Below are 14,346 nucleotides of genomic sequence, written 5' to 3' on the forward strand. Positions count from 1 at the left end.
ATCAGGAGATATATATATATATAGGCTTTTAACCCAATATATGCTATTTTAAGTTCTTTCTAGTTAGTATTATTTTCCTAAATACTACAAAAACTTCAGTATTGGATTTGACTAATTTGGTGCAGATATCTGATCAAAGTACCAGAAGCAAGAAAATGTGGACTAGTGTGGTTGAAATATAACGGTCATATGATGAAGTGGTATGAGTAGCTAAGGATGTATGGGATGCAGAGGAAAACAATTTAAAAGTGTTGCTAACCATTTCAAATACTACAGAGGAGTCTGGGAAGATAACTTAGGAACACCAGTGAGGGATTTGGAGTATTTCAAGGTATTAGTGGTCTTTGGTAGAGCAGTTTCAGAAGAGAGTTGGAGAAATCAGATGGATGTATTTGACCTTTACAAGATTTTTTGCACCCAAGTTTTGTTTGTTTGTTTGTTTGTTTTAAGAGCAGTTTTAGGTTTACAGCAAAATTGAAAGGTACAGAGATTTCCTGTATATCTCCTGCCCCAAAACATGCATAATCTCCCTTGTTACCAGCATCCCCCAACAGAAGGGTACATTCGTTACAACAGATGAACCTACAATGACACAGCATTATCACTTAGTCTGTTGTTTGCATTAGGGTTCACTCTTGGTGTTGTACTTCCTAAGGGTTTGGGCAAATGTATAATGGCAGTATTTTCACTGCCCTAAAAATCCTCGTGCTCCATCTTTTCTCCCAGCTCCTGGCAACCACTGATCTTTTTACTGTCTCCATAGTTTTGCCTCTTCCAGAATGTCATATAGTTGGAATCATACAGTATGTAGCCTTTTCAGATTAGCTTCTTTCACTTATTATGCATTTAGTATTCCTTTATGTGTTTTTGTGGCTGTATAAATCATTTCTTTGTAGCACTAAGTAATATTCCATTGTCTGGCTATTGCGTCACAGTTTATCCATTCTCCTACTGAAGAACATCTTTGTTGCTTCCAGGTTTTGGCAATTAGGAACAAAGCTGCTATAAACGTCTGCGTGCAGATTTTCGTATGGAAAGGTGTTTTTAAGAAAAAAAATTTTAAGACTCTGATTAGAACATGTCTGTAGGCAGAGATATCAGCAGAAGTTGCATAATCTTTAAATAGAGGAAAGGCTTCATAAACCTAATAAAAAAGAAACATACAATAATGGAGATAAAGGAATTATTAATGAAATAATAGGTTTCTGGAAAAAGGGAAAGAAGGTCCTTATGGAAAAGAGGTGAGGCACTTATTAAATAAGAGGTAATAGAGTAGGAAATAAGAGAAGCTAAGAAATTAATTTTTAAAAGTTTCTCATGTAAACTAAGATGAGATCCTCTGCAAATGGGTATAGTGGGCCTGAGGTTTTGAGGAGTGGAACAGGTTTGGAAAAAGCATTTTATAATTGATGTATATTCATTCATTCATATATATATATTTTGAAGGCGGATTCCTGAGCAGTAGGAACTAACTTAAGAGTAAATCATCCTTGATTTCTCTCCCTACTTCTCCCTGTATAAACAAGTCACATCTGCTTTATTTCTAACATAAAATTGAACCTGAACACTTAAATTCAGCATATGTAGGCTCTGTCCTATGCATTGGATCAATACAAACAAGGTCCATGGCCAGCATAGAGTTTACATTCTGGGAGTTGGTGGGAGGGTGGGTTGGGAGACAGACAGTAAGCAAGTAGGCAAAAATATGTTGGTGAAGCAGAGAAATGGCTGATGGATTGGAATTGGGGAGGAGGGGTAAGTATGCCTATTTAAAATGAGGTTGTGAAGAAAAAGTCTCCCTCAGGAGCTGATGATTTTGAATCAGTCTGAAATAAGAGCATTTCAAGCAGAGTGTAAAGGCCCAGAGACCAGAACTGGCTTGATGCAAAGAACTCAAAGAAGAGGATGGCTGGTGTGAAGTGATTGAGCTGGGAGAGGAGGAGTGGAGGTGGAAGGAACAGAACAATGAACCAGACCTTGGGAGGTTTCAGATCAGTTTGGAGGCGATGGCATTAGTCTTTGTTAGAGGTGATAATGACTGGGGCTAGGGTCATAGTGGTGGAAGTAGTGAGAATTTGAGATTTTTTTTGGAGGAGGACTCATCAGAGAAATACAAATTAAAATCACAATGAGATCCCATCGTACGCCCACCAGAATAGCTAAAATGGAAGAAGCTGATAATTACCAAATATTGACAAGGATATGGAATAACTGGAATTCTTAGACTGCTGTTGTGTATATAAGTTGGTACATTTTGGAAAACTGGTGGTGTCTATTAAAGCTGAACATATGCATAACCTATGTCCCAACAATTTTACTTCTGGGTTTATACCCAGCATAATGCATGTACGTACACACTAAAGTATTTCATAGTATTATTTGTCATAGTCAAAAACTGGAAACAACCCAAAAGTCTCAACAGGAATGGATAAATTTTGGTATAATTTTACAATAGATTACAGTATAATTTTACAGTATACAGAATAGAATACAGTAATGAAAGTGAAAGTGAACAAACAACATAGGCAAAAACATGGATAAATCTCAAAAAAATATTGGTGAAAGAAAGCTAGGCACAGTATAATACATAGTAAATAATACTATATTTATGTAAAAGTTCAGAAACAGTCACAATTTAATATATGGAGATAGAAGTCATTGTAGTGGTTATCTCTGTGGAGAGGGGAGGGTGTAGTGATTGGGATATTCAAAAGGTAGGCTAGCTTTAAATAATTGCAAAGCCAGGATAAGAGCCAGTTGCAGTTGCAACACTAGAATAGCACCTTCTTTCTTCTCAATGACTTTTTAAATTTTATTTATTTATCTGTTTATTTATTTGTTTATTTTGGCTGTGTTGGGTCTTAATTGCTGTGCGCGGGCTTTCTCTAGTTGTGGTAAGTGGAGGCTACTCTTCGTTGCAGTGTGGGATCTTCCTGGACCAGGGCTTGAACCCGTGTCCCCTGGATTTGCAGGCGGATTCTTAACCACTGCACCACCAGGGAAGCCCCCTCAATGAATTTTTTTTTTCTCAATGACTTTTTATTGAGTTCTAGTTCATATTTGTATAAGATGAGGAGAAAAGTGAAATGATGAGATAAAATTATAAGTCATCTTCAAGTTAATTCATTTTAATGTAGTGGTTTGAAACCTGACTGCATATCAGGATGTCCAGGGAACTTAAAAAAGAAACAAAACTGATTCTCAAGCTGTATCTCCAGAGGTTTAGACCTAGGCATTGTTTTTTTGTTTCTTTGTTTTTTGGGGGTTTTTTGATAGGTAAGAAGTGGATTTATTTAGAGAGATACACATTCCATAGACAGAGTGTGGTCCGTCTCAAAAGGCAAGAGGACCTTGGGAGATGGGCCATCTCAGAAGGGCATTGATATTTTTTAAATGATCCACAACACCTCACACCCATTACATTGGCTACTATTAAACAAACAAAGTAACAGGTGGTGTGAGGATGTGGAGAAACTGGAACCCTGTAGATGGTGGGAATGTAAAACAGTGTTGCTGCTGTGGAAAACAGTATGGGATTCCTCAAAAATTAAAAATAAAATTACCATATGATCTAGCAGTTCCACTTCTGCACCCTGGGGATATATCTCTAAGTATTAAAAGCAGGGTCTTGAAGAGATATTTATCCATCCATGGTTTTTTTTTTTTTACATTTATTTATTTATTTTTGCTGTGTTGGGTCTTCGTTTCTGTGCGAGGGCTTTCTCTAGTTGTGGCAAGCGGGGGCCACTCTTCATCACGGTGTGCGGGCCTTTCACTATCGCAGCCTCTCTTATTGTGGAGCACAGGCTCCAGACACGCAGACTCAGTAGTTGTGGCTCACGGGCCCAGTTGCTCCGCGGCATGTGGGATCCTCCCAGACCAGGGCTCAAACCCGTGTCCCCTGCATTAGCAGGCAGATTCTCAACCACTGCGCCACCAGGGAAGCCCCTACATCCATGTTTTTATAGCAGCACCATTCACAATATCCAAGAGGTGGAAGCTACTCAAATGTCTGTCAATGAATGAATGGGGAGACAAAATGTGTATACGTATAATGGAATATTATTAAACCTTAAAATGAAGGAAATTCTTACATATGCTACAATATGGATGAACCTTGAGGACATTGTGCTAAAATAGATAAGCCAGTCACAAAAAGACAAATACAGTATGATTCTACTTATGTGAGATTCCTGGAGTAGTCACATTCATAGAAACAGAAAATGGATTGGTGGTTGCCAGGGGCTGGGGAGACGGGAGAATGAGGAGTTGTTTAATAGGTATAGTATAGAGTTCTGGTTTTGTGCGATGAACAAGTTTGGGAGGTTAGTTGCTCAAAAATATGAATATACTTAACACTGCTGAACTGTACACTTAAAATAGTTAAGATAGTAAATTTTATGCTGTATGTAGTTTGCCACAATTTTAAACGAAGGATCCACAAGTGATTAATATGCAGCAGGAGCTGAAAACTAACACTGCTTTAATGAAAAAAAAGGTAAATTGGCTAAATGTTAACACTGAAAAATGGACAATTTATTTAATAGTCATACTTTGCTGATACACTTGGTAGTACCTTTGCTCTGTTATCCTTTAAGTAATAATGTTGCCTAGGAATGTTAGATACCATCTTTCTGAAATACTCGTGAAGCTTTAAAGTATTTTATTTTAGGTATAGAAATATTCACTAAAGAGTAGCATATTAACACTTGTCATTTTTCTTCCTAATAATTCGCTTTTAAATCACATTATTTACATTAGCCAGAAAAACTCCTTTGCCTTTCTCCCTTCACTGATTAATAATTGTAGAATAACTATGTACTCAGATAGTTATTCTTTAACCATCTCTTTAACATTCCCTGTTATTTCATTTTTACCAAGAATTTATAGACTTTTCCTGCTGAGACCTCAATTTGTATCTAAGAAAGACAGAAAGAAATTACTGTAAAAGATTGGAATAACTTAAATCATCCAAAATGGAGGCATACATAATGAAACAACTTTTAGTACTTACATAGAAAAAGGTTCGTATTTGTTTACAAATAAATTTATCATTTGGCTTTTCTTTTTTCTTTTTTTTTTTTTTTTGCTGCCTTAGTCATGATATGCTTTAAAATATGAAATCTGCTACTCTTGAAGAAAACTTTTCTGTTCCTATAAAAACCATTTTAAAGGTGCTTTGAAAATAACTCAGTTTTTTTGTTGTTTGTTTTCTGGTTTCTTTTTTTGTTTGTTTTTTAGGGCATATACCTATAGACAACATTAGAATATAAGGACTTGAAGCAGTTGAGAATGTCTCTGCCAAGTCGACAGACAGCTATTGTTAACCCTCCACCACCAGCGTATATAAATACTAAGAAAAATGGGCGATTGACGAATCAACTGCAGTATCTACAAAAAGTTGTCCTGAAGGCTTTGTGGAAGCATAGTTTTTCCTGGCCTTTTCAGCGGCCTGTGGATGCTGTCAAACTAAAGTTGCCTGTGAGTGTATCTTATAATTATGTTAGTTTAAAACAAGTAAAACCCTGTAAATATCCTCTGATAGAAATATTATGAAATATATTTAACTTAATAAATAAATTATTCAGCACCACTAAAGAATATCCCAACGAGTATTTTTTCCTAAAACAAAAAACTCATTTTTCTGAGCATTGAAATTCTCTTTTAGCAAGTTGTGGTAAATTTTAAGTATCAACATATGCTTTCTTGTTTATAGCATATGTCCCTTGACCTTTTGGTGTAAGGTTGTCATAAGTGTTCCCTTCTCCAAGAAGTCACTCTTGACACGTCCTGACAGACTTAGGTGTTTCACATACAGAATTCAACTTTAGGTCTTATATTAAGAATTTTAGCCATCTGATAACAGAATGGTTAAGTAATTTGTAATATAACTAGTAAACTGTAGAGCTGGGATCGCACTCTGGATTTATCAGACTCCATAAATTCTAGTTTCTTTCTCTTCATGCCCTTGTTATTTTCCAGGATGGTTCTACTCTTATATTATTTCGTTATTCTTTCTTTATTGGCTTTTTTTTTCCTTCTCTCTGAAGAAAAATGCCATGGTAATCAACTTTGTTTCTCATCGCAAAAGGTTTTGGTTTCTATATTAACGCTTTTAATCAGTGCTCTCTCTAGTTACAGGTGTATAGCTTCTTAAATTTCTTTGTGTACCAATTGTTGTAGTGAATTCATTCTTACTACTAACATTTAGAATTTCTTCTTACACCATAGGATTATTATACCATAATAAAAAACCCAATGGATTTAAATACAATCCGGAAACGCTTGGAACATAAATATTATGTGAAAGCTTCGGAATGTATAGAAGACTTCAATACAATGTTTTCAAATTGTTATTTATACAACAAGGTCTGTAAGCCTTATGCTATACTTGCTAATTCTTTTCTCTTACATACAGAGCAAAGAGATATGTATAAATAAGTGTGCTGATTTCAAATTTCAAGTCTTGATTTGGGGTACATTCCATATTTTTAAAGATAATGTTTTTTACTTTATTTCCTAATTTTCATGTATCAATATTTCATTTTGCCATATTTTTTGCTATATTTTTGTCTGAATAGCTATAATGGCTTATTATGTTTTAAAAAATAAAATACTAATGATTGCTGGTTTCTGTGAATAAATTATCTCAAAATGTTCTCTACTACACTTCTGCTTTTTTAGTTAAAATATGAATGATAAATCTTATTATACACTAATCTTGGTTAAATTTTTATGGCATGGATCTCTAGTTATAATCTAAGAAGCCAAACAAATGACATACTTATTTTTTCTTTCAATAAATTTATTTATTTATTTATTTTTGGCTGAGTTGGGTCTTTGTTGCTGGACGTGGGCTTTCTCTAGTTGCGGTGAGCGGGGCGCGCGGGCTTCTCATTGCCGTGGCTTCTCTTGTTGCGGAGCACGGGCTCTAGAGCGCAGGCTCAGTAGTTGTGGCGCATGGGCTTAGGTTGCTCTGCGGCATGAGAGATCTTCCCAGACCAGGGTTCGAACCCGTGTCCCCTGCATTGGCAGGCGGATTCTTAACCACTGCACCATCAGGGAAGGCCAAATTACATACTTCTAAACTTCATACAAGTTAACTTAAAGATCAGACACATTGTGTTATATGTCAGTAGTAGTTTTGCATTTGTGTTAATGTGTTAGACTGTATGATAATATATGTGGACATTTTGAACTTAATCTTCACTTTTGTCTTCATCCATAAAATTGGATTTGTGTATTCAATTTTCCTCCATATAGGATTCCTGTTTCCCTAAGTACTGCATCCTTTTCAAGCTGTTCTATGCTATCTAAAATTTTTAAAACTTATTTTCCATTTATTCAAAATCACTAGTGACACTGAAATGTAATAGAAATGTTGGTTTAGTTTCCAAGGTGATCATCAGTGCCACCTTATGTATAATAGATTTAAGACTATTAGCTACTATGAATTTTTTAAAAATCAGAGCTAATGGTATTCTGAAAGTACCACTGGCAAATTCATTTTAATTTAATAATTGTAAAGAGTCCTCTTACATTTAATATTTTAAAACAAAATTCAGTAATTTTCCTGAACTACCTATCTTAGAAATAGGTGTCTGCTTTAGGCTTTGCTTTGTAGTTTAGTTTTTTCTCAGTAATCAAGTAAAGCAAGATAAAGACTTCTAAGCAGATAGTTAAGATTTAAAAACTTAGCTCTACAGTGTCACTTTATTGCTTAGTTAATTGAAAATTGAATCACATCAAGTCAAACCATCAGGTGCTTTTCACAGCCATGAACAAGTTTTACTTTATCCTATTTGTAAGGTAGAAATTCTAATTTCTAATACCTTTTTGTATTAGTAGGATTGGTTGGATTTTAACCCTTAGTGCTCAGAATGGCATCCTCAGTCCTTTTTAGAAGTTATAGGGGTAGGATGTTAGAATTTTAAAAGTGAGCTGCTATACTTAATTTAGAAGTGATAAATACTGTTTAGTAAATACTGTCTAAGAGTACTATGGCACTGCCTTCACTAAGGTAGCCTGAATTATAGAAATTTGATACAGTGACCATACTGTGTAAACTTATGTTACATTTTATATATTTTCTAGCCTGGAGATGACATCGTTCTTATGGCACAAGCTCTAGAAAATCTGTTCAGACAGAAATTATCTCAGATGCCACAAGAAGAGCAAGTTGTGGGTGGTAAGGAAAGAATAAAGAAAGGTAAGCAAGAAAAGGTTTATGTTCTCTTTCTTTTTTCCATATATATTTGAATGTGTGTATAAGTATAATGACTATAATTAAATAATAAATCCCTGGGAATTCCCTGGCAGTCCAGTGGTTAAGACTTGGCACTCTCACTGCCAAGGGCCCGGGTTCGATCTCTGGTAGGGGAACTAATCCTGCAAGCCATGCGGCATGGCCAAAAAAATTAATAAATAAAAATAAATAAATAAATAATAAATACCTGAAAGGAGGTAGACATCTAGAAGTACTTTTACATCTAAAATGTCCCTTTAAACAATCTGCTAAACCTTGAGCACAAGGATGGCTATCATACAAGATTGGGAGGACTGTATAGATTATGGCCTTGGAGTAAAGTTTCCTATAGAATAGTGCCATTCACTTAGTAGGCACCAAGTAATTCACAGTTACTATTTTAGTAGATCATGTATCTGTGCTATACTAATTAAGAGGGCCAAAATTGCCAGCATTTCTCTGTGTCAGAAGATCCCATAGCTAAGAATGAAGTGTTGCTGGTGGGTCTGAAGATGCTCTTTTTCTAGATCTTAACTCAGAACTTTAGGGGGAGATGTTTTACAGCTAATAATCCTAATATTTAAATATGAAATTATAAAATTAATCTTAAGTATTCAGATGGATTTATTGTAGAGGTTAATCAAGATTGTCATAGGTCAAATGTTGGTTTATCTTTGGGTCACTGAAGCTGTAAACCTTGGTTAAGTTCCTTAATCATTCCATGTTAGTTTCCTCATCTATAATATCTGGAAAATATTTAGCTTTCATGATTGTAAATTTTTGTAAAGTATATGTTAAGTGGCTGGGACATATGAGACTTGTACCAATTCAGGTGATGGTTGAGGTTGTTTTATTGATAGTATGATGTACTTTTTTGCTGGTTGTCAATAGATCTTTAGGATGGGTCATGACTTATAGCTTGCTTTCCATCCATCCTATGAGATACTCACTGTTTAATAAAGTTTTTATTTTATTATTTTTGGAGAAGATTGATCGTAAGTCTGACCATATAAGCATAGGTTTCCACAGAGGTTTAAAATAAGCCCTTGTGAGGCAAAAAACACATAGATCAGTATGTTACTTAAATTGTTAAAACAAGGTGATAATTATTGCTGACTTAAAATATTATCTCTAGCAAGGTGAAAATTACTTACCTTTAGAATTTTTTCCTTTAAAACAACACTTTAACAGTTTCTTGATGGTTAAGTTGTAGCTACTTATTTCAGGTGCTCAGGTTATTGCTAAAAGCATAGGTTTCCCTTAGACAAAAGTTCTTTGACTCTGTTTTTCTGTCAGTACCTACTTGGATGTTTGTCCCTATAAGGCACGTACTTTGGGACTACAAAAAAGTATAACCACCCTAACTCTCAGTTTAAATTTACATTTAAGTTAGAAATAAAACGGCAATGCATTACAATAAGTGTCAGGTGAAATTACACATGGTGTGTGCTATGGTTCAAGAGTGAGAAATTGACTTGCACTGGAAAAGCTGGGAAGGGCTTTAGAGGTGATAGAACTTGAGTTTGGCCTTGACAGATAGGTAGGATTGGGCTTTGGTGTGAAGGTCTAGGTTTCCAAGTAACTTTTAGTAGGAGCTTTCTACTGCCTAAGTCATGTCATTTTTCATGCACAGTGGTAGGGAAACTGCCATGTGACAGTAGCTAGTCTAAATAATGTGGTTACATGTTGATACTTTATGGCAAAGAAAAAAAATTTTTTAAGTAGTACTTTGAATTGAATTGGTGTTGATTTACTGATTGAACAAATATTTGGGTACCTTTTATGTACCAGAACACTGTTCTGTATTCTTGGGATATATCATTGAACAAAACAAAAACTTTTGCCATCTTGGAGTTTACATTCTAGTAGTGAAAGAGAGACATACGTGATAGGTTCAAAGTAGGCCTCATTGAGAAGTTAAGATTTGAACAAAGAACATTCCAGGCAGAGGGCTCAGCTAGGGCAAAGGCCTTTTCCCTTCCATCACTTTGGGCCATTGCCTTCATTTATGACCTGGATCTTGCTTCCCTCCTTACCTTCTTAAGGATTTTATTCCTTTGGTTATCCCCTTTGTTTCATGCGTCATTAATCTTTCATTCTCTATCAGGTTAGTTTTATAAACATGCTCTAGTATCTCATCTTTAAAACTCATCTTTTCCCTATATCCTTCCAGCCACTGTCCTGTTTTTTGCTTTCCTCTTACATACTCATGAACTCACTTCAGTATAGGTTCTAGCCTTACTACATCACTAGAAAGGCTTGTCAGTAGTCTTTATGTTCCTAAATTTAAGTAATATTTTTCTGTTCTCATTTTACTTGATCCCTATCAGTTGCTTTAGAAGGCTGCTGTCTCTTGAAATGCCGTTATTTCTTGGTGCACACTAGTTGTGAGGGTTTACTTCCCATTCTGTAGTCTTCTTGGCCTTATCCTCTTCTACTCAATCTCTAAATATTGAGGTATTTTTCAGGGCTTGGTATTAGATATTTTCATAAAATCCATCTGTGTTCTATTAACTCCCAGATTTATAGAATTTGGAGAGTCAGGGATACTGTATGTTGTATGTCAAATATGATAATGACATGGAAAAAATAAGAGAACTAAAGAGTAGTGGAATAGAGAGGGTTGCTTTATATAGGGTGGCTTGAGAAGGTGACATTTGAGTAAATCCTGAAGGGAGTGTTGAAGTGAGCCATGAGGCTGTCTCCTGCCAGGCAGAGCAAATAGTCTGCTTATGGTTACCAAACTTGAGGACAGCAGGCCAGTAGTCTGGAGTGAAATAAGTGAGGGGAAGGGTGATAGAAAGTGAGGTTGGAAGGAGCACAGAGGTAGGGGGAAAAAGTAGAGAGGTCACATGGTTCCTTACAAGCCATTGTGAGGACTTTGGCTTTTACTTGGAGAGAAGATTAGAAGCCACTGGACATTGAGCAGAAGTGTCATGATCTTATTTGAATTTTAAAAGATCTCTTTGCTTGCTGTTTTGAGAATAGACTATAGGATGTAAAAAGCAGAAGGGGGGTGGCTTCCCTGGTGGTGCAGTGGTTGAGAGTCCGCCTGCCGATGCAGGGGACACGGGTTCGTGCCCCGGTCCGGGAAGATCCCACATGCCGCGGAGCGGCTGGGCCTGTGAGCCATGGCCGCTGAGCCTGCGCGTCTGGAGCCTGTGCTCCGCAACGGGAGAGTCCACAACAGTGAGAGGCCTGTGTACCGCAAAAAAAAAAAAAAAAAAAAAGCAGAAGGAAAGAAGGCCTTGTAGGATGCTACTGCAGTAATTCAGGGTTATTACCACCTATAATAATAGTTGGATTCTGGATAAGAAGATAGAGCAAAAAAGTTTGCTAATGGATTGGAAATTGGGTTTGAGAGAGGGTGGAGTCACAGATGACTCCAAAGTTTTTGGCCTGGGCAATTAGAAGAATAGAGTTGCCTAGATGGAAGGATGGGCTTTTGAAATACAGTCATCCTTCAGAATCCACAAGGGGCTGGCTCCAGGACCCATCCGTGGATACCAAAATCTTCGGATGCTCAAGTTCTTTATATAAAATGGCATAGTACAGTGGTCACCCGTATCCGTGGGTTGCCTCTGAGTGTTGTATCCAAGGTTGGTTGAATCCGCAGATGTGGAACCTATGGATACTGAGTGCTGACTGTAATAGATTTCAAGGTGATGTGATCTAAATGTCTCCAGTCCTAGCACTGTTTGGGAACATATAGGGCAAAAGAACACGCACAAATGTTCCTTTGATAAGAGAATTATGTTCACACCTGTTGTTCTGTGTTAGCCAGTGATGGACTATCTGAAACAAATGTCCTAGGATATTTATGCAGAGCATTCTGAAGACCTCACGTAGTACCATATAGTTATCACCAGGGTGTCTGAAATTTTTGCTTGGGTTTACAGCAATCTGAAGCTAAAATCACAGAGCTCTGTTAGTCTGAGTTTAAGCCAGGCACCTTTTTGAATAAAATTGATAAACCTACCATTAATATAACAGGTTTTGAAGTCTCCAGTATTATATCTAAATCAGTCTAACTGTCAGCAAGTATGTGTGGGAGGGTTTCAAAGGGGAATGTGAGTGTAAACTGTGTTTATATTTTTAAAAGCTGAACTAAATGTATTAAAGTAGAATGCTAAAAGAAAAATAGTTTGTTTTACTCAGATACTGACTGTGGTTCACACTTTACTAGATACTCAACAGAATGCAGCAGTTTCTGTTAAAGAAAAACAATCCCTCAAAGCACTGGAAAAAATAATTAAGCAGCAAGCAATTCCCTCTGTATTTCCCGAAACATCTATTTCTCCTTCAAACATGGCACAAAGTGCTCCACTGAACTCTGCCTCACAAACAGGCACCCAAGTAAGTTTACTGTAGCATTAAAATGTTTCAGTGTAAGTTTGATGTGATGTCTGTACCTTTTTTTAAAAACATCTTTATTGGAGTATAATTGCTTTACAATGGTGTGTTAGTTTATACCTTTTTATAAGTTGATAAGAAAATTGATCTTCAGCATACAGCAGTCAGTCTTTTTGTCTGTGTACATTTTGTGAAAGAGACCTGGGAGGCAAACCAAATTTTAGAGATTCCTTAGGTAGAATTTGAACTGATTTAGTATCTTTGTAGTATTAATATCAGTTGTCTAACTACTTTTTTTTTTCTTTTTTGGGTGATATAACTTTTATTGGCTCACAACTTGGTGGGTTGATAATTTTCTTTTTTAAAATTGTATACCCTAGCTGGTTTCAGGTATTCAGAAACTTTTTGATATAACCATGAATTTTTCCCCCCATCTTTCATTGGTCTCAAAAGTTTGTACCAGACAGTTCTTTGGGATGTGGGAAGGAAATATCTGAACTATTCATCTTACCTATGAAAGAAAAATTAACCTTTACTAATACTTAATACACGGAAGACTTGGTGCTAAATATCATTTCCATTTTTTAACTGATAAGGGTAATGATCAAAGTGTGAAACTGTTGCTCTGAATGTCACCTTATATATAGTTTTCTTTTTGTTTTTAAATTGTTTTGTTTTAGGTTACAAAGGGTATGAAGAGGAAAGCAGATACAACAATTCCTACAGCTTCAGTAGTTAAAGCAAGTGGTGAATCTTCCCCAACACTTACAGAAAAAAAATCAGCGAAAATGCCACCTATAAAAGAAAATGTGCTGATGAATGTTTTGACGGATTCTCAGCAACAATATAAAGTTGTAAAGAATGTTCAAGTAACCGAACAATTAAGGCACTGTAATGAGATTCTTAAAGAAATGCTTGCAAAGAAACACTTGTCATATGCATGGCCCTTTTATAATCCTGTTGACATTAATGCTTTGGGACTGCATAACTACAATGATATTGTGAAAAATCCAATGGATCTTGGAACCATCAAGGTAAATGTTGTGTTAATAGGAGGAACTTCTTTCCTTGATTATAAAAGTAATCTTGTCATCATAAATTTAAAATTCAGAAAAGGAAAAAAGAAAAAATCACCAGTAGTCATACCACCTGAAGTAAATCATGGGAACATTTTAAAGTGTTATGTTTTTATTTTCTTCAGTTCAAACACATTCATGGTTATTTACCACAATGTTTGAGGTACAGTATGTAATACAACTCTACCCTGAATTTTTACTTTGTAGATATTTTCTTGTTATATATTAAAAGTATTTTTAATTTGCATAATTATAACACAAAAGAGGTTCTTTTGGCAAGGCATTTATGTGGTTTCTAATCCTCTTGCATTTTTTGGTCTTCTGCCAGATTGGTAAGTTTTCTTTATTGCTGATTTGGAAGCTTTAAATTATTGGAAAAATTTAATTATGTGTATTCATTTTAAGGGAAACTACTAAAAGAGTAGAACTGTAGCATTTTCAAAATGATGCATTATCTCAGTGTTCCTCCTGAATGACTACTCATTGTACTCCTTGTTCTTTACTATTGTCTAGAAGTTTGGTTCTTTTAAACACAGTTTTGTTTTATTATTTCATCATCAACATTGTTTATTAACATGTTACTGATTTTTGTGCTCACCCTCATTTCTTGCTTCTTACTCTTTCCCCTCTTAGTTTGTTTTCTTTTTGCTGAAGTGCCAACTTCAGTGGTTC

General features: G+C 35.8%; 1 protein-coding gene across 1 annotated transcript in view; it reads left to right on the forward strand.

Annotated features, from left to right (window-relative positions):
* The first annotated feature begins 5,286 nt into the window (after positions 1 to 5,286).
* Positions 5,287 to 14,346, forward strand: part of BRDT (bromodomain testis associated) — a 46,784-nt gene continuing 37,724 nt past the window's right edge. Inside the window, exons 1-5 of the mRNA XM_024743606.1 lie at positions 5,287 to 5,481; positions 6,232 to 6,369; positions 8,095 to 8,209; positions 12,432 to 12,601; positions 13,279 to 13,632. Of these exons, the coding sequence (XP_024599374.1) occupies positions 5,293 to 5,481; positions 6,232 to 6,369; positions 8,095 to 8,209; positions 12,432 to 12,601; positions 13,279 to 13,632 (966 nt within the window). The 5' untranslated portion in view covers positions 5,287 to 5,292. The remainder of the gene's footprint in view (positions 5,482 to 6,231; positions 6,370 to 8,094; positions 8,210 to 12,431; positions 12,602 to 13,278; positions 13,633 to 14,346) is intronic.

The sequence above is a fragment of the Neophocaena asiaeorientalis genome, unplaced genomic scaffold (genome assembly GCF_003031525.2).
Source record: "Neophocaena asiaeorientalis asiaeorientalis breed wild unplaced genomic scaffold, Neophocaena_asiaeorientalis_V1.1 scaffold317, whole genome shotgun sequence".
Taxonomy (NCBI): domain Eukaryota; kingdom Metazoa; phylum Chordata; class Mammalia; order Artiodactyla; family Phocoenidae; genus Neophocaena; species Neophocaena asiaeorientalis.